At 47.5% G+C, this 20,897-nt stretch overlaps 1 protein-coding gene across 1 annotated transcript in view; it reads left to right on the forward strand.

Annotated features, from left to right (window-relative positions):
- The window catches only part of LOC119967620 (elongin-A-like), a 107,442-nt gene that overhangs the window by 66,130 nt on the left and 20,415 nt on the right, over nt 1-20,897 (forward strand). Inside the window, exons 6-7 of the mRNA XM_038800388.1 lie at nt 3,905-4,057; nt 15,337-15,434. Of these exons, the coding sequence (XP_038656316.1) occupies nt 3,905-4,057; nt 15,337-15,434 (251 nt within the window). The remainder of the gene's footprint in view (nt 1-3,904; nt 4,058-15,336; nt 15,435-20,897) is intronic.

Genomic DNA, 20,897 nt, shown 5'->3' on the forward strand with positions numbered 1-20,897 from the left:
CTGTCCTTTTCCTCTGCAAAAACATCCTACAATCACATGAGTCTTGCCCAAATAAAGATATCATTTTATTAACTTCCACAAAGAAAGATTTGGGAAGAAACTGGACACTGAAACAAAAGAAACCGTGGGAGGATATTCATCTTTACCAATTGGATCCTATCTGCCAGGTACAGAGGGCGGTTTCCCGACTTCTTCAAGTCAAATTTGACCCCGTTATCAACCTAAAAAATGTGTTTATGAGTGAGGCCCAATCATAGGCCACCCAGAATCCCAGATAACGGAAGCTGACCTGGCCAGCGAAAAGACAACCTCCTCAATCGGCACCCCTCCCTGTGGATTCACTTGAAAGTATTTGCTTTTTCCCAAGTTCACTGTATCCCAACAGGAGCCAAACTCCTAAGCACTTCGTTATCTCCTCCAAACTGGAGACAGGAATACCTCGCAGGTGACCTCTATGCTATGACCAGAAGCTCAATTGCCAAGGTAGACAATAGCGGGGATAATGACAGCCCTGCCTCACATCTCTCTCTTCAGCTGAAATATTTTGAGCTCAAGGCATTCATATGAACGCTCATGTTGGGCTCTATATAAAGCCGGATCCAGATATAAATCTATGTCCAAACCAACCTTCCAAAGATCTCGCAGTTATCCCCACTCCACCCTATAAATTGCCTTTCCAGCATCCATTGAAATAATTACCTCTGGCTCAGGGACTGGAGGGGACAGAATAACATTAAGTATTGCCAAATGTTGACCCGATAGCTGCCAGCCCTACCCCAAAACCTTTGCCAACAACTTTGCATCTGCATTCCGTAACTAAGGCGATACGACCCACCCTCTGTTGGATCCTTATCCTTCATTAAAATCAAGGAAATCGACGCCTGCATCAAATGTGGCCGGCAATATCCCCGGTACATGCAATCGTTAAACTTTTTTTTTCTTTCTTTTTTTAAAATAAATTTAGATTACCCAATTATTTTTCCAATTAAAGGGCAATTTAGCATGGCCAATCCACCTACTCTGCACATTTTTGAGTTGTGGGGGCGAAACCCACGCAGACACTGGGAGAATGTGCAAACTCCACACGGACAGTGACCCAGAGCTGGGATCGAACCTGGGACTTCAGCGCCGGTGAGGCAGCTGTGCTAACCACTAGGCCACCGTGCTGCCCTCGTTAACATTTCCTGACAACATGGGACCAGCTGACCCTCAAATTTCTTAGAAAATTCGATAGGGAATCCATCCGGGCCCAGTGCCTTGCCTGGCTGCATCACCCATACATTTCATGACCTCCTCCAGGCTCAAAAGGGGACTGTAACTCCTCCTTCTACTCTTGGTCTTGCAACTGGGATAGACCCCATCCAATATTCCGTCATCGACGACCCTGGGGACGTCCGACTTATAAGGCTATACGCTAAAAAGCCTTGAATGCTCCTCGTTGACCTTTACCTGAGGTGGATATCACCTGCCACTCGAGTCCTTATCTCTGCATTTTCTGAGAGGACCGCCTCAGCTGGTGGTGGCTAACAGGCGACTTTGGGCTTCTCCTCATGCTCATAAACCCCCCCCCCCCCCCCCCACCCCCCCCCCCCCCCCCCCCCCCCCCAGGCATCACAGCTGCTGCACCGCTCTGCCCGTCAAAAGCAGCCCAAATTCCCACTGCAATTTCTTCTTGCTTGCCCTACAACTCCGATGTTGGGGCAAGTGAGTATTGGCAATCCACTTCTGCCTATCAACCCTTTCACTCTTCTCTTTATGTGCCCCTATAAGAGATTATCTCCCCCTTAATGATCGCCTTTAGAGTCTCCCGCAACATGGACTCCCCACCCCACCACCCAAGACAAAGATAGAAAATCCCAAGCTCATGCTTAATTCCACCCCCGCCATTGCAGAGAGTAATAAGCATAACAAAGAAAACATAATGCCAACCAGCCCCCTGCCCAAATCCAACTTTAATCGTTCCAGGAAAAAGAAAACAAACAAGAAACACATCCACCCCACAAATCCCAAAGTGCTAAATTCCAAAACATCCAATAAACACCCCACCAAATCACAAAATGATGCACTCACCCCCAGACAGACATCGCTCAACCAATATAACTCGGTTATCTCGGCATAAACACCTCTGCCTCCTCGGAAGTCTCAAAGCAATAATCTTTAGATTCGTAAGTCACTTGGAGGCACACAGTTAACCACACCAAATCGAACATTGTTCCGATACAACGCAGCCTTGGCCTTGTTAAATGCTGAACGCCTCTTGACCAGCTTCGCTCCATCCTAGTAGATCATCACAACAAAGCCCTACCATTCTTTGCCCACGACAGAACTCTTTCCTTTTTTTGATAACCGTAAAAGCGCATGATGATCGCACATGGTGGCTCATCAGCACGGGGCTTCTGTCTCAATGACGTATGGGCCCGATCCAGCATGGGAGGGGATGCCATTTCCCCTTTCCCACCATCTTCCAAAACAACTGCAACGCAAACTTAGTTGGATTCGGACCCTCAGAGCCCTCCGGCAACCCAGAAATCCCAGGTTCTGCAAATTGCCCACTTTAGCTCTTAATGCCCTGTTGTCACTGGCCATCCGAGCCATCTCTGCTTCCAGTGAGATGTTCTGTTCACTTTTCCTTGAAAGAGCCACCACCACTTTCTTTAGCTCTGCGCCTTGAGCTTTTACTATTTCATAATTTTAGCCAAGGCCGCTTGAGTAGTGGGCAGCGCCCCCTCAATTGCTCTCTAATGGTCTTCTGAGACCACCTGACGTACTTTCTTAATTTCCCCAGCCAGGATGCATGTAAATGCCTCAGCGGTTAGTGGAGTGGCCACCGACGCTGCAGGAGTCTACACCATTTTTCTTAACACACAAAGCTCTCGAACCTCCAAGTCCAACGATGATTCCTTATTTTTCTGCTGCCTAGTTTGTATTTATTGGCATTTCTTTGGCGTAGGATTCTTAACCCATCAAACTGACCAACGTCCACCCCAAATTACCTCTTGACTAAAAGGGTTTAAATCAAGGTTTTCTGGCAGGAGCCATCCGTGTGCATCTGCTCCGTACATATCGCCACTGGAAGTCAAGCTCTGTACAGAACAAACACTAGCACTGCTATGTTCTCTCCTGGACCCTCTTATGCAGCTCTCTTTGCACCCATGGCCAGATCCCGTTGTGATATCCTGCCAGTAGGAGCGCTGCCGATTTGTGTCTCTGGTCATCTCTTGTAAGAAAACGATTCAGCTTCGCAGTCCTTTTGCCTTGCTTACCTGCAGCTAGAAAATGGAAGCAGCTCTCCTCTGAGATTTGACGCCGAAAGCACGGACAGGGCGCTTGACGTCTGCTACCGCTTCTGGCCAGAAGGCTGAACACAGCCTCATTCTTTTCATTTCAAAGGCGGGCAGCGGCAGTCATTTTCAATTTAAAAGCCAGTAATGGCTGTTGGGTGCTTCTCCTGTGATTGGGACCACTGTGGGAAAGGTGTGACAGATCCCTCCGCACCCTACCCATGGGTAATGACTGCACTTTGAAAAACCCCGACCTAGGGTGTAAAGGGGAGAACAGGAGGGCACTGCTAAATTGCCACGTCTCTTTGCTCCAGCTCGAGTCATTTATTCCTTTGGCCAAGTGTGTAACAAGTGTACTGTTTGTGGAGATTATATGATCTCAAGAAAGTGAGAAGTTTGTGTGGTTGGGGGAGTGGGAGAGGTGTGCATGGGGATGGGTTGGGATGCTGTGTGGGTAGGGTGGGGCTGGGATGTGGGCTCGTGCGTGGGGAGTGGTTCGGTTGTGTTTGGGGTGCATATATGGCCGGGGTGGGTGGAAAGGCTTGCTGTTCTTTGACGCACTTGATTAGAATTTAATTCCTGAGGCGCTTCAGAAATAACTAAGATTTTCCTTTCTGTTGTAGCTGTATCTGTTCTGTCTGAGGAGGATCTGGGATTTACTGGTCGCCGGCTTAACTCCAAGATGCAAGTGTATTCAGGATCAAAGACTGCTTACCTCCCAAAGATGATGTCACTGTATGAACAGTGTATTCGAGTTCTACAAAACAATGTGGATTGTAAGTCATAAGTGATCATTAGAGGTGTGCGCATGCTAGAGTATGTAAAATACATTAAGACTGAGTGGTTCCATGTTGAGTTCCAGAGTTGCCTGACGCCCTGCTTATAACAATTGAATTTAGACATTTCTCACTAGGAAACTGCTTGTAGCAGCTTATCAAGTTCTAGTTTCATTGTCTGTCACCCATTCCCCCACTACCTGCTCCCCTCAGCCCTTCCCCTTCTTATAGAGCCCCTGATCTCACTTTGAGGAAACTACAATGTGCTTTAGAGAATTGAAAATCCGCGACACTATTCCATGATGCAGGACATTGATTTGCTTGATTTGTGCCTCCAACTGACGGGTGTAAAGGAGTCACATTGTGAACTATCCTACTTTCTTATCGGGAGGTAATTAAGTATTCTAACCATGAGTAATATTAAATGTCGGCACGTATGGACTCTCTTGTAACCAGAGGTTTTCTTCCCACTTCTGTTGTGGGTTTTAGCTCCTTGCTGTGATATGTTGCTGGATTTCCATATCCTCACCCGAGTGGACACTATTAACATATAAACCTTGATCTTGGCCGTCACGGTTAGCATTGCTGCCTCACGGCACCGAGGACCTGGGTTGATCCCGGCCCTGGGTCACTGTCTGTGTGGAGTTTGCACATTCTCTCCGTGTCTGCGTGGGTCTCACCCCCCCAAACCCAAAGATGTGCAGGGTAGATGGATTGGCCACGCTAAATTGCCCCTTAATTGGAAAATAAAATAATTGGGTACTCTAAATTTTAAAAAAAACCTTGATCTTGAACATTGGAAAGCTACTCGACACAGGTGGCATCAGATGTCCAGAGTTCTAGATCAGCATTTATGCATCCCTAATGTCACATTTCTGAATTCCAGCCTCAAATGTGCTACATTTTCCCTTCCCATTTACAACTTCCTTGCCTCAATATGGTCAATTATTGGGATATACTTCCCTAGCCTTGATTTTTGAACTTATGAGGTCCCAATCAGCAAATGTTGGCTGAGTCGCATTTTGCATGTATCTCTCACGGATGTGAAGGAAGGGAAATTACAGTACTGTTTCTGTGGTTGCAAATAAGTGCCATGTGCAGCTGATTGCCAAAGTTGAGATCACTGTTTCTACAATGTCTGAGGCCAAAACTTTCTGCACTATTGGAAGGGAACCTGAACAATTTAAAATGAGGGCCCGGATCTTCTGTGAAGCGGCATTCATCATCGGCTTGCCTCTCCGCTCGAACGCTTCCAAACTCCGAAGCTGCTTTGCATTTCTTGTGGGCCTTCCAACCCCGGCTTCTCCAGAAATGTGAGGTCCCCTCTGAGAGTCCATTGCAGTGTTGAGGGTGAAGGTGAGACACGCCCCATTTTTATGGTGCTAGGTGCTGTGCAGTAAGTTTATATGTCTAGAGTGAATATTAGTTAATGGGTCAATGGATGAACGTGCAGGTGGGTGAGGTAGGTGAGTAGGTTGATAGGAGGGGTGAGATGGTAGTCAGGTCAGGGGGGTCAGTTCTGTAATTACCCAGGAGTTAGACTGATTTCTCTGCCTTACATTTCCTGGGTAACTGTTCCGGTAAATACCACAGAACGGTCTACGTTCTCTGACTCACAGTCAGAGATATTCGCAAAGAGTCTCCGGGAGCAGGGGAATTGCTCATTGGAAGTTCAAACTTTCCATGCATTTCCCATGAGGTCAGTATATTGGGACCTACGCGAGGTTCCAATGCACATCTTTTGTTGTACATCTGGTTCTTGTATGGCTGGGGTTGAAGGAGGCAACAAAGTAGAATCATGGCGTACAGGCGCTTGTTGCACAAACACTGGTCAATGTGTAATATTGCTCCCCTAATCCGTCACTCCAGTACAGCTAAACCACAACCCTTCCTTACCCGTCATTATGAATTTGATAAGGATTGCATGAGATAAACTCTTCATTTTAACTCTTTAAATAGTTTATCAATCAATACAAGGAAACACAAATAAAAACAAAGTGCTGATAAACTCTGGAGAGAGAAACTCTGGAGATTTAAGGCTTCGAGGCCAATATATTTCTGTTTTTATTTCGGATCTGCAATATTTTGCTTAATATTACAGTAGGCCACTTGCTTTCCTGGAAGTAATGATACAGAATATGCCTGTTTTTTAATATTAGCAAGACAGGTCACATTAAATAACTGCTATGTCATAATAGTTACGCCAGTAGCCAGATTCCATTTACCCATTTCCCTTAAACTCACAAGCAAAAGGTAAGTAAAGGCTATGCATTTGTGCTTCAACTCACTTTGCTGACATTGCTTGTGGGTCATCAGAGCAAACTGGAAGCACCACAATCATAAGACAAGGAGATGTACCTTTACTGCTTTTCTCAAAGCCTCGACACAATTAGTTGTTGTTTTTATTGCTTTTTCTTCCCTGTTGAAACATTGACCCAGATCTTCTGGCCACTGGATTGACTGGATGTATGACTCAAGATGCATGTCAGGACCCTGCACTGACCTTTGTGGGAATTGCCTGGGTCGTTTGAACTTCCGTTGAGCACTTCCGCTGCTCCTCAGACCCTCTGTGAATATCTCAGATTCTGAATTGGAGACATCTGACAGTTCCGATGTACTTGCCTGAATAGTTACTAGTAAATGTTAGAAAGTATGGCACTCTGTCTCCCCTCAACTACTGCACCCAACTTGACTTACCCCTCTGATTTGGCTAACCACCTGACCTCCCACTACCCACCTTGACCTGACCAACCCGCTATCCCATCCACTCACTAACATTCATAGTGAGTGTTTAGACTTACCATATGGCAGCTAGTGCTATAAAAAGGCCATGAAAAGGGAGCATGTCCTCCCTCCCCCTGACTCTACAACACTAGAATTCAAACTCCATAACATATATGGAATTAAAAGTCTAGTGTTGACCATAACACTATTGTCGATTGTCGTAAAAACCCATCTGGTTCACCAATGTCCTTTAGGGAAGGAAATCTGTCATGCTTACCTAGTCTGGCCTACATGTGACTCCAGACCCTCAGCAATGTGGTTGACTTTTAAATGCCCCATGAAATGGCCTAGCAAGCCACTCTGTTATATTCAGCTGCTACGAAAACACAAAAAAAAGGAATGAAACGGACCACCCAGCACCCAACCATGCACCCGAAGCGACAGTGGCAAACCCAGCCCTGTCAACCCTGCAAAGTCCTCCTTACTAACATCTGGGGGCGTGTGCCAAAAGTTAGGAGAGCTGTCTCACAGACTAGTTGGCATAGTCATACTCTCAGAATCAAGCCTTACAGAAAATGTCCCAGACAGCACTATTACCATTCCTGGCTATGCCCTGTCTCACCAGCAGGACAAACCCAGCAGAGGTGGCGGTGCAGTGGTATACAGTCGAGAGGAGTTGCCCTGGGGTCCTCCTTATCAATTCTGGATCCCATGAAGTCTGACATCAGGTTAAACATGGGCAAGGAAACCTCCTGCTGATTATCATGTACCGTCCACCATCAGCTGATGAATCATTCCTCCTCCATGTTGAACACCACTTGGAGGAAGCACTGAAGGTGGCAAGAGTGCAGAATATGCTCTGGGTGGGGTCTTCAATGTTCATCCCAAGAGTGGCTAGGTAGTACCACCACAGACCGAACTGGCTGGATCCTAAAGGATTTAGCTGCTAGACGGGGACTGCAGCAGGTGGTAAGGGAACCAACAAGAGGGAAAAACATACTTGACCTCATCATCACCGATCTGGGCACTGCAGATACATCTGTCTATGACCGTATCAGTAGAACTGTCCTGTGGAGACAAAGTCCCGTCTTCACATTGTGGATATCTTCCATCGTGTTGTGTGGCACTACCACCGTGCTAAATGGGATGGACTTTGAACAGATCTAGCAACTTAAGACTGGGCCTCCATGAAGTCCTGTGGGCCATCAGCATTCATCCACAATCTGCAACCTCATGGCCCAGCATATCCCCCACTCTGCCATTACCACAAAGCCAGGGGATCAATCCTGGTTCAATGAAGAATGCAGGAGAGAATGCCAGAGCAACATCAGGCATATAGAAAAATGAGGTGCCAACCTGGTGAAGCTACAACACAGGACGACTTGGGTGTCAAACCGCGTAAGCAGCAAGTAATAGACAAAGCTAAGCGATTCCACAATCAACGCATCAGATCAATGCTCTGCTGTCCTGCCACATCCAGCTGAGAATGGTGATGTATAATTAAATAACTCACTGGAAGAGGGGGCTCCACAAATATCCCCATCCTCAATGATGGAGGAGCCCAGCACATATGTGCAAAAGATAAGGCTGAGGCCTTCGCAACAATCTTCAGCCAGAAGTGCCGAGTGGATGATCCATTTTGGCCTCCTCCGGAGGTCCCCAGCGTCACAGATGTCAGTCTTCAACCAATACGATTCACTCCATGTGATATCAAGAAAATCTGAAGGCAGCTGATTCAGCAAAGGCTATGGGCCCTGACAGTATCCCAGCAATAGTACTGAAGACCTGTGCTCCAGAAATTACCTCACCCCTAGCCAAACTGTTCCAGTACAGCTACAACGCTGACATCTGCACGGCAATGTGGAAAATTGCCCAGGTGTGTGTCATGTACACAAGAAACAGGCCAAATCCAACCCAGCCAATTAGCGTTCCATCAGTCTACTCTCAATCATCAGCAGTGCTACTAAGTGGCACTTGCTCACCAATAATCTGCTCACGGACGATCAGTTTGAGTTCCACTAGGGTTACTCAGCTCCTGATCTCATTACATCCTTGGTTCAAACATGGACAAAAGAGCTGAGTGCCAAACTTGAGGTGAGAATGACTGCCCTTGACAGCAAGGAAGCATTTGACCGAGTATGACAACAAGGAGCCCTAGCTAAACTGGAGTCAATGGAATCAGGGGGAAAACTCTCTGCTGGTTGCAGTCATAGCTGGCACAAAGGAAGATGGTTCTGTGGTTGGAGGTCAATCATTACGACTCCAGGACATCACTGCAGGGGGTCCTCGGGGTAGCGTCCTAGGCTCGACCATCTTCAGCTGCTTAATTCAATGACCTCCCTTCCATGATAATGTCAGAAGTGGGAATGTTTGCTGCGGATGACTGCACAATGTTCAGCACCATTCGCGACTACTCGGGTAATTAAGTAGTTCATGTCCAAATGCAGAAAATATCCAGGCTTGGCTGACAAGTGGCAAGTTACATTCACACCACACAAGTGCCAGGCAATGACCATCTTCTACAAGAGAGGATCTAACCATCGCCACTTGACATTCAATTGCATTGCCATCGCTGAATTCCCCATAATCAACATCCTGAGGGTTACCATTGATCAGAAACTGAACTGGACTAGCCATATTAATACTGTGGCTACCAGAACCGGTCAAAGGCAAGGAATCTTATGGCGAGTAACTCTCCTCCTGACCCCCCCCCCCCCTCCTTCCCAAAAAGCCTGTCCACCATCTACAAGGTGCAAATCAGGAGTGTAATGGAGTACTCTCCACTTTGCTGGATGAGTGCAGCTCTGACAACACTCAAGACGCTTGACACCATCGGGCAAAGCAGCAAACTTCATTGCTCCCTCCTCCACAAACATTCAACCCCATCACCACCGGCAGATAGTGGCTGTAACTCACCAAGTTTCCTTAGACAGCACCTTCCAAACCCATGACCACTACCATCTAGAAGGACAAGAGCAGCAGATACCTGGGAACTCCACCACCTGGACGTTCCCTTCCAAGCCACCCACCGCCCTGACTTGGAAATATATACACCCACACCCGTAAATTAATTTTTTAAAAACTACAATGCATTCTCTGGGGGCACTGTGCCCTGAATTTCTGAGCTCTGATGAGCCGTCAAGAAATGTGGTGCAAAATCAAGGCAAGGAGCGGTTGCGCTGGTGAGAGGCTCCCGCCGGTCGGCGACATTTCGGTGTTTTCCGGGGGTTTCCTGTGGTTTCGCTGGTTGCGATTTCTTTGGCTGTTGGGCTGGGGGGGGGGGGGGGGGGCACCGGGTCAGGCAGGTTTGGACCCTGTGGGGACCCCCGTGACCGGAGGAGCAGGGGCGGCGTGGAAGAGAATGGCCTGAGGCGAGGTCTGAATCCAGCACAGATGTAGAGGGAGAGCAGTGCATACCGGATGGCCCCCCGCTGAAAATGCATGTTTTGGATGTTCGAAGTCCGGTCCCAGGAGAAGAGATGTTTTGAACTTTGATTTTTGAAATTTTTAAAAAAAGTTTATAAAAAAAACAATTATTATTTTTATTATAATTGTTTTAAATTTAATTTTTTATTTTGTTTATTTATTTTATTATTTTATTTTATTATTTATCTCGAGATTGAAGAAAGAGGGCGAAAAATACTAAGTGATTAAGGGATGCCAAAAACAGCTGTGAAGAAGGGAGGAAACGTGGGTTCGCCACCAAAGGAGTGGACCAGCAAAAGCCCTGACAAGATGTCGGATGCTGGACCGCGTGGTGGGGCTGCAATACTTACAGTGGAAAGGATGACTGAGTTGATGACTGTGGAGTTGGAGAAGCAGTTTGTGAACCACATGGAGGCGTTGAGGAAGGAGATGGCAGTCGCACTGAGATCATTGGTGGAAGAGGCAATCTTCATGTACAAACACCGCAGCCAATCACCAGTTAGAATACACACACTATAAAGGCAGAGGGCACCACGGTGAGGGTGGATGTGGCAAAGACATCGGCCGAGGTGAGAGAACAGGGTGAAAAGATAAAGGAAGTGGAGGAGGCCATTTCGCAGCACCGTGACCAGCTCGCCTAATGGGAGATGAACTACAGAGGGTAGTGGAGGTCAACAGAGGACTCCGAGCAAAGCTTAAGGACTTGGAGAACTTCTCGAGGCGGCAAAATCTGAGAATTGTGGGCTTACCTGAAGGGGCAGAGGGCTCTCAGCCAACTGAGTACTTTGCTAAGATTCTGGCGGAGTTGATGGGGGAGGGTGAAGATCCCTCCTGGTATGAATTGGACCGAGCTCATCGGTCATTAAGGCGGAAGCCCAAAATAAATTAGCCACTAAGAGCAGTAATTATCTGCTTCCATAAATACCACACGAAGGAGAAGGTGTTAAACTGGGCGAAGCAGAAGCAGGAGGTGCAGTGGGATGGCGCGAGAGTTCGGATTTGCCAGGACTTGACGGTGGAGTTGGCAAGGATCGAGTGGCGTTCAGCCGAGTGAAGGCAGCACTGGACAACAAGGGACTGCGATTTGGTATGGTATACCCGGCAAAGCTGAGGGTGACATACAACGCCAAAGATTTTTATTTTGAAACGGTGGAGGCGGCTGAGACGTTCATGAAGGCAGAAGGCTTGGGACAGAAGTGAGGAGTGGAGCTGGAAGAGAGATTGTGGACTGTGATTGGGAGCTGGCAAATGTATAAATGTCTTAACTTTCTTTTCACTGACTGTCATAATATACACCAGTATATCATGGTGCAGATACACACTGATGGACACACAGGGACCAATCAACATGTACAAACACCGCAGCCAATCACCAGTTAGAATACACACACTATAAAGGCAGAGGGCACCACGGTTCCCGCTCATTCTGGGTGCTGCCTCTAAGTGTAACAGGAACTCATCCAGCCCAGCACAGACTCACACCATGTGCTGAGAGAATCAACTGGTTTGGACAAGGCGTAGGTCTCTAGTTTAAGTCAGCATCATTTAGACCCACAGTCATCGTGTGTTAGTTAGTTAGAAGTAGTTAATAAAATTGAGTTGAACCTTCATCAGTGTTGGAAGTGTCTGTTCATCTCTCAAGTCTACACTAGCCAACACATCACTGACCTGTATTGTAACTTACTTGACTGTGCTGCATCAAGTCAAGTGAATGTGCTGCCACGATTCCTGTTTATTTTTCAATGCCTGCCGATTTTCCTGCCAAAGGCATTTTTTAGAGAGATTGAAGGGATGATTACCTCATTCATATGGGGAGGGAAGGTGGCCAGAATTTAAAATGTGCTACTACAGAGAGGAAGGCAGGCAGGGGGTTTGGGTCTTCCGAACCTGATGTATTACTACTGGGCGGCGAATGTGGAGAAGGTACGCAGCTGGGTCAGAGGGGTTGACTCCCAATGGGTCAGAATGGAGGGGAGTTTAGGTAGGGGGTCGGGATTGAAGGCGCTAGCTACAGCGCCGCTCCCGACGGCCCCGGGGAGATACTCAGGGAGTCCGGTAGTAATATCATCGCAGAGAATTTGGAGGCAGTTTCGACAGCACTTCGGGTTGGGGGCAGGGTCAAGGGAAATGCCGATTCGGGGGAACCATAGATTTGAGCCAGGGAAGTGGGATGTAAATTTTCTGAGATGGAAGGAGAAGGGAATTAGGGCACTAAAAGATTTGTTTCTTGGGGGTCATTTTGAGGGATTAAAGGAGCTGGGAGCGAAGTATGGGCTGGAGCAGAGGGAAATATTTAGATACATGCAGGTTCCTGACTTTGCCAGAAAGGGGATACAGAACTTCAAGTAGAGCCGGCTTCCACGTTGCTGGAGGAGGTGCTGACGACAGGGGGACTGGAGAAGGGGGTAGTGCCGGCTGTTTACGGGGCTATTCTGGAGGAGGAGAAGGCGCCGCTAGAAGGCATCAAGGCAAAGTGACAGGAAGAGTTGGGAGAGGGTATGGAGGAGGGGTTCTGGTGTGAGGTGCTCCGGAGGGTGAATGCCTCCACCTCGTGTACGAGGTTGGGGCTGATACAGCTAAAGGTGGTGTATAGAGTGAACCGTACAAGGGCGAGGATGAGCCGGCTCTTTGAGGGGGTAGAAGATGTATGTGAATGTTGCCCGGGGGGGGGGGGAGGAATCACGTTCATATTGACATGTGAGAGTACCTTTAAGAAATGGGTGTTTATAAATGGGTGTATATATAAGTATCTGTAGTGAGAGTACCTTTAAGAAATGGATGTTTATTACTGCAGTGATGTCAGAGAGTGGGTGGAGCTGGGCTGTCTGTCAGCTTTTTACTATTGTTTTAGGCTGTTTGCTGCAGGGTGTGTTTTAGTTTTATTTTCAGAGCTGGATAGCTGCAGTCACAGCCAGAAGGTGTATTAGAGTCACTCTCTGTAATCTAAAGACTGTAAATCGATCCTGCTGATTTAAAACTAATAACAGCAGTGACTTTAACCTGATGTGCTTCTGGTAAAAGGTATTTCAAGTCTTATGGATGTTAAAAGGAAAGCCTAAAGGATTTCTTTGTGTTTTATTCTTTGGGGGTTGTATTTGAATTAATGGTTGCTAAGATGTTCACTATGTTTTAAAAAGGTTAACTTGAGTTCATAGAATAAACATTGTTTTGCTTTTAAAAAATACTTTTCCATTTCTGTAGAGTGGGCTGTGTGCTCCCCATACCACAATCTATTGAAAGTTGTGGGTCAGGTGAACTCCATAATACACTTTGGGGTTCTCTAAACCCTGGCCCATAACAATATGTTTTGGTCCTGCCCCAAGCTGGAGGATTACTGGAAGGAGGTGTTTAGGGTAATCTCTAAAGTGGTGCATGTGAAACTGGACCGGGCCCTCGGGAGGCCATATTCAGGGTGTCGGACCAGCCGGGGTTGGAAACGGGTGCGGATGCAGATGTTGTAGCCTTCGCCTCGTTGATTGCCTGAAGGCGGATCCTGGTAGGGTGGAGATCAATCTCTCCACCCTGTGCCCTGGCGTGATAGAGGGCCTGCTGGAATTCTTGACGCTTGAAAAGGTCAAATTTGAACTGAGAGGAAGAATGGAGGGGTTCTACAATTTATGGGCGTTATTCATTATGCACTTTTGAGAATTGGATCACATCGAACATTGGAGGCTGGGAGGTTTGGGGGGAGGGGAACTGTATGTGTTAATGGTGACTATGGGTGATTCCTGATTCCTCTTTGTCATTGTTTATGTTAAAATGCGGGCTAATGTTTGGGGGTTTGGTGTGAGCATGGGATCGTTGCTATTGATATGGGGATTGACAATACATTTGTTACTGATTTTATTGTTTATTGTTGAGTGTAAATTTGGGAGAAAATGTGAAAAAGGAGAATAAAAAACATTTTAAAAAAATCAAGGCACGAAAAGATGGAGTGAAACAGCAATCTAATGATGATTGCTACTTCACATAAGGTCCAGATCATCGATTCTTGCTGAGATATAGTTTCATAAGTATTAGTATAATAATCTTTATTGTCACAAGTAGACATACATTAACATTACAATGAAGTTGCCACATTCTGCCACCTGTTCGGATACATAGAGGTAGAATTCAGAATGTCCAAATTACCTCATAGCACATTTTTCTGGATTTGTGGGAGGAACTGGGGCACTCTGAGGACAGGGGAGAACGTGCAGACTCCGCCTCCAGAATCTTTTGTTAGGAAAGAGATAATGTTCCCCAGTTAGAATTGGAGCGTTAATTGTTCAATAGACCATACTTATTGTTCGATGGACTAGCACATAAGGGTACTGGTGGCACTGTAGAGTTGGATGAGAAGTGATTGTAGAACATAAAATTGGAGTTGGAGCAGTAAAAGACTTGCTTTCTCATAGAGATGTCATCGGAGCTTAACATAGAACATAGAACATAGAACAGTACAGCACAGAACAGGCCCTTCGGCCCTCGATGTTGTGCCGAGCAATGATCACCCTACTCAAACCCACGTATCCACCCTATTCCCGTAACCCAACAACCCCCCCCCTTAACCTTACTTTTTAGGACACTACGGGCAATTTAGCATGGCCAATCCACCTAACCCGCACATCTTTGGACTGTGGGAGGAAACCGGAGCACCCGGAGGAAACCCACACACACACTGGGAGGACGTGCAGACTCCGCACAGACAGTGATCCAGCCGGGAATCGAACCTGGGACCCTGGAGCTGTGAAGCATTTATGCTAACCACCATGCTACCGTGCTGCCCCTCCTTGTCTAAATGTGAAAACACTTTTTTATCATGAATTTAGATTGTCAATAGTGGAACATTTATTGACCATGCAGGGACATACAACTGAGCCTGGTCCAATCATCATTCAACATCAGTGCATTTGCACTTTTAAGTGGTGCCCACTGTGTAATGATCAGTAGAAAGACTCCTGGCTGATTCTTTTCACCTTGCTTAGCCTTGCTGGTGAGGTACTTTGTGATCCTCACCATTTTGCAATATTATGGGGTCAAGAAATTCCATTGCTCCTCTTCAGGTGGTGTTACTTCATGAAGGTCCTGCATATGCTTTGTTGCTTAGTGGGTTTTTTCCTCTCAGTATCTACTGTGCTTTCTTGCAGCTATTCATGAAGTTGGAGGAGTGCCATTTGAAATCTTAGAACCTGTGCTGGTGCGGTGTACCCCTGAACAACTATATCGGATTGAAGACTGCAATCCGGTAAGCCTGTGCTCTGACTCCTAAAATGGAAGTTAACAGAAAGATACAGGAACTGTTCATTGTGGTGCTTTATTATTCACTAAAAGAAGAACGATTTTCTTCTCTCCATCATAAGCCTAACTTTTTAATGTAGTTTCTCAAAGAAAATACTGAAGGTATTCACTATCACAAAGGTACACGTTACTGTTTTCCATGATAGTCAGAGTTTTAAAACATTGTTTCTTTGCAACTTAAAAGCTTGTATTCAACTGATTGTGGTGAGAAATGGACTGAGAGGCTTTAAGCAACTGTTCAGAGGTGTGGTGAAACATGTTCATTCCTAATGGCTGGGCCAAGGCCAGAAACCCACCATGAGAGGAATTGTGGTCTTGACTTCAGTTAAAATATTTGTTATATATTCTTTGCCATGCCATTATTGTCAATGTACACATAGGTTTGAAAGAAAGAAGGGCCTTGTGTTCATAACTTCAGGTCCCAAAACACTGAACAACCAACAAAGTTTTTAAATGAAACCACTGTTGTCATGTAGGGCATGTGGTTTTTAATTTGTCCACAGAAATGTCATACAAAGAGCAATGAACTAAACACTAGATAATCTGTTTTACTGTTGGTGGTTGAGGGATGAATATTTGCCAGGCCACCAGAAGAAAAGACCTGTTCTTTGGATAGCTGGCCAATCGAAAGAACTGCTGGTACATTTTAAGTGAGTTATGGCTGCAGACTGGGAATATTTTAGTCCCTGGAGCCAGATTCCCAATAGGCCACTTGGTTGGTAGGTCATTGCTGTACTTTTCTTGTTGGATCCCAAATCTGTGCTAAGTTAGCTGATGCCACCCAAAGCAACTATAGTAATGTGACATTTGGCCTCAGTACCCACAGGTTTGAGAAGGGAAAGTAAACCAAGGCTCAGGATTCCAGATGTTGATGACCCCCAATTGGAAGTGGATCTGAGTGGTGTAAAATATGAACAAGATCAAACTTAGGCTTAATACCCCTACTGGTCAAATTGTTTGCTAGTGTTCAGTCTTTGAGTTCGCAATGAAAAATGGTCACTTATGTGCACTACATTCATGGAACCATAGATTTTTGGAGATTCTAATGTTGGGAATAAAAAAGAAATAAAAGGAAGAAGCTTTAGATAGATTAACTTTCAGGGAGGAAAGTTTATGGTGCTGAGAGATGACGATGCCCGATGACATGCACCCTTGAATACCGAGGAATATTGGAAAGGAAATAACAAAGGATCTGATCACAAAATGTAAGCATCTTTGCACATAGAAGTTGTACGAGGAGACTGGAGGGTTGCTATTATGATACTTGTTTAAAAAAGGACGGAAAGATAAATTTAGTGATTATGGACCAGCCTAACATGAGTAGGTAAGCTTCAAGAGGACATTGTAATGGGGATAAAATTAATACTTATAAAGATGTGTAATTTAAGCACTGCCTTCATTGATTTATAAAATACAAGTTGTGTTTGCCAAAGTTAATCTGCATTCTTTGAGGAAATAAGAAAGAGTGCTGTGTATGTATGTATATTTCAATAGGATCTTAGTGTTGCATGGCAGGCTAATTGATATTTATTTATACATACAATAGTAAAGAGGTTAATGCTAAACATGTGGCAATCGGTTGTTAAGCTGCAGTTAAAATATTGTGTGTACTTTTGAGTTACCCAGCTTTGGAAGGATATCCAGGCCTAGGAGAGGGTGGAGAAGAGATTTACTAAGATGACAAATTAAGTCTTAGTTGTTTCAGTAATGAAAAGGGATCAGAGAAACAGGGGTTTTTAATTTTGCTAATTATTATTTTTCCGATACAAAGACACTTTTGCTGGGGAGCAGAATGAAAATTGCTTATCTGGCCCAGATGTAAGGCCTTTTGAAAAAATGTGCATTTAATAAAATTAGGGGAGAAAAGAAAACATTCTTTTACTTTAGTAAGTACACATCTGTAGTGACATACATCGAAGTAACCGTAATACGGATATCCTGCTGGATCCAGATTCAGGTCTTTTCCTGGTTGGGTGGGTTGGTCAGTAGTCCAGAAATTATGAACATCAAGTCCAGTGTTCACTCGGGACTGAAGTATTCTGAGGATCTGGTACAGTTCTATGAAGGATTAAGTTTTTTAAAAGATATGAATATCATTAAAAAAAGAGATGGATGAATTCCGTACTTGGAAGAGAACTATAGTTGTGGAACATGCTTTGCTGCAATATCAACTGAAACAATTTGATGAGCGGCAGCAGAATGAGTTTGTTGGTCTGAAAGAAGTGAAAATGAAACACTGAACAAAAACAATGCAAATGACTTTGGCTTTGATCTAAGATTAATTTACAAACAGCAATTTACATTTCTCCATAATGCCATTAATCAGTTGACCAGTGGTGACATTAAGGCAAAAATGGTGGTGTTTGAGGTGTAAGTGTTGGAATCTGTAAACCCTTCACCTGTGACTGTATGTAAAGGGTAGGTATGATATATGAAGAGAGCAACTCAAAGCATGTTTAACAACCACACCCTTTGTGACTTCCGGTTGCGGCTGTGACGAGCTAAGTCGCACGTTCGGCAGCTCCCACTTAGAACGGACTTTTGGGCTCTTTTCAGGGCCCCCAAAGGCAATCTTTCAACATTTCCCGGTCTGGGAAGGAGTTTGCAGCATTCTCCCGACAGTGTATGGTTTGGACCAGGAGCGGGGTGACTAAAAAAGTGGTGGTGAAGCCAAAGAAAGTGCAAGGGAAGAAAAGCAAGATGGCGGCGGGCGGGGACCAAGCAGCGTGGATACAGTGGGTGGAGGAGCAACAGGAGGCTCTCCAGCGCTGCTTCAGGGAGCTTAAAGCGGACCTGCTGGAGCCGATGAAGGCTTCCATTGATAAGTTGCTGGAGACCCAGGCGGCCCAGGGGGGGTGATCCGCGAGGTCCGACAGAAGGTCTCTGAGCACGAAGACGAGATCTTGGGCCCAGCGGTAAAGGTGGAGGCGCACGAGGCGCTCCACAAGAACTGGCAGGAGCAGTTCGAGGAGATGGAGAATCGGTCGAGGCGGAAGAATCTGCGGATCCTGGGCTTCCCGGAGGGGCTGGAGGGGTCGGATGTGGGGGCTTATGTGGTCACTATGTTAAACTCGCTGATGGGACCGGGGTCCTTTCAGGGCTCCTGGAGCTGGAAGGAGCCCATAGTGTGCTGGCAAGGAGGCCCAAGGCTAACGAACCGCCGCGGGCAGTGCTGGTGCGGTTTCACCGATTCGCTGATCGGGAGTGTGTCCTCAGGTGGGCCAAGAGAGAGCGGAGCAGCAGGTGGGAGAACGCAGAGGTTCGAATTTATCAGGCCTGGAGTGCGGAGGTGGCGAAGAAGCGGGCCGGGTACAACCGGACGAAGGTGATGCTGCACAGGAAGGAGGTGAAGTTTGGCATGTTGCAGCCGGCATGTCTGTGGGTCACCTACATGGACCGGCATCATTATTGAGTCCCCGGAGGAGGCGTGGGCCTTTATTCAGGCCGAGAAGTTGGACACAAACTGAGGGTCGGGGTGGGGGCCGTGCATTGGGATGGCCGGGGTGCTGAGGTTGTGTTACACTTCGAGTGGGGGTTCTTTCTGTTCGTTCTCTGTTCTTGTTTTTTCTTGTTTTTTCGTGATTTAGGGCGGATGGTGGGGGTGAGTGGGGCACTGATTTGGTTAGATCCGTCGGGTGGGTTAGTGAAGGGAGGCAAATAAATGGAGTGGGGGGTGGAGTGTCGGTAGGGGGGATGGGGCCCCCGCGGGGGAGGGGAAGGCCCGAGATGGGGGTGAGAGGACTGGGCCTGTGAATAGGAGCTGTACCAGAGGAGGCGAGGCCGGGCAGGTGGAAAGCGCGGGCACTTTACCTGGGCTGAAGGCTGGAAGGGGTGGGGCCAGAGCAGGGCGGGGCTTTTTCCCATGCTTGGGGTGAAGGGGGAGGCGGGGACCCTATGGGTGGGCAACGGAGGGGGAGGGGACGTCCCACAAGGGGAGGAGTCGAAGGAGGGCGGGAGCAGCCGGGGTCAGCAGGAGTCGTCTGACTTGCGGGCGTGGAATGGGGAAGCAACGCAGCTAGGAGGGGTCCTGGGTGGGGGGATGGGGGGGAACTGGGTTGCTGCTGTTATGGTCACGGGGGAGATGGAGCGAGTAGAGGGGTTCGGGACGGGGGTCTGCCGTCATGGGGAACGGGCAGAGTGTGGGGTGTAGGCGCATGGCTTGTCACGGAGGGGTTATGGCTAGTCGGCGGGGGAGGGGGGCGGGCAGCCCCCTGGTCCGGCTGATAACCTGGAACATAAGGGGACTGAATGTGCCGGTCAAACGGGCCCGGGTATTTGCACACCCGAAGGGGCTGAAGGTGGATATGGTTATGCTCCAGGAGACACACCTGAAGGTGGCGGACCAGGTAAGATTGAGGAAGGGGTGGGTAGGCCAGCTGTTCCATTCAGGGCCAGATGCAAAAAATTGGGGGGGTGGCGATTCTGGTGGGAAAGAGGGCTTTATTCGAGGCGTCGAGCATTGTGGCAGATAATGGCGGTAGGTATGCAATGGTAAGTGGTAAGTTGCAAGGGGAGAGGGTGATGCTAGTTAATGTTTACGCCCCGAACTGGGACGATGCGGGTTTTATGCGGCGCATGCTAGGCCGAATCCCGGACCTGGAAGTGGGGGGCCTAATAATGGGAGGGAGACTTCAACACTGTGTTGGATCCGACACTGGATCGCTCCAGATCCAGGACGGGCAGGAGACCGGCGGCGGCTAGAGTATTGAGCGGGTCTATGGACCAGATGGGAGGGGTAGATCCTTGGAGATTTGCAAGGCCGAGGGCTAGGGAATTCTCATTCTTCTCACATGTTCATAAGGCCTATTCCCGGATCGATTTCTTCGTTATGATTCGGGCGCTGATCACGAGGGTCGGGGATACCGAGTACTGGCGATAGCCATTTCTGATCATGCCCCGCATTGGGTAGACTTGGAGCTGGGGAGGAGAGAGACCAGCACCCGCTGTGGCGCTTGGATGTGGGACTGTTGGCAGATGAGGGGAGCGAGTGAGTTCGCGGCAGCATAGAGAGATACCTGGAGGCTAACGACAACGGGGAGGTTCGAGTGGGGACGGTCTGGGAGGCGCTGAAGGCGGTGGTCAGGGGAGAGCTAATCTCCATTAGGGCCCATAAGGAGAGGAGAGAGCAGAGGGAGAGGCTGGTGGGGAAGATGGTGAGGGTGGACAGGAGGTACGCGGAGGAGCCGAATGAGGGACTGTTGAGGGAGAGGCGTAGCCTCCAGGCCGAATTCGACCTGTTGACCACCAGGAAGGCGGAGGCGCAGTGGAGGAAGGCCCAGGGGGCGATCTACGAGTATGGGGAAAAGGCAAGCCGGATGCTGCCGCATCAGCTTCGGAAGCAGGACGCAGCTAGGGAGATTGGGGGAGTTAAGGACAAGGAGGGGGAGTGTGGTGCAAAGTAGAGTTGACA

Source organism: Scyliorhinus canicula, chromosome 1 (genome assembly GCF_902713615.1).
Source record: "Scyliorhinus canicula chromosome 1, sScyCan1.1, whole genome shotgun sequence".
Taxonomy (NCBI): Eukaryota; Metazoa; Chordata; class Chondrichthyes; order Carcharhiniformes; family Scyliorhinidae; genus Scyliorhinus; species Scyliorhinus canicula.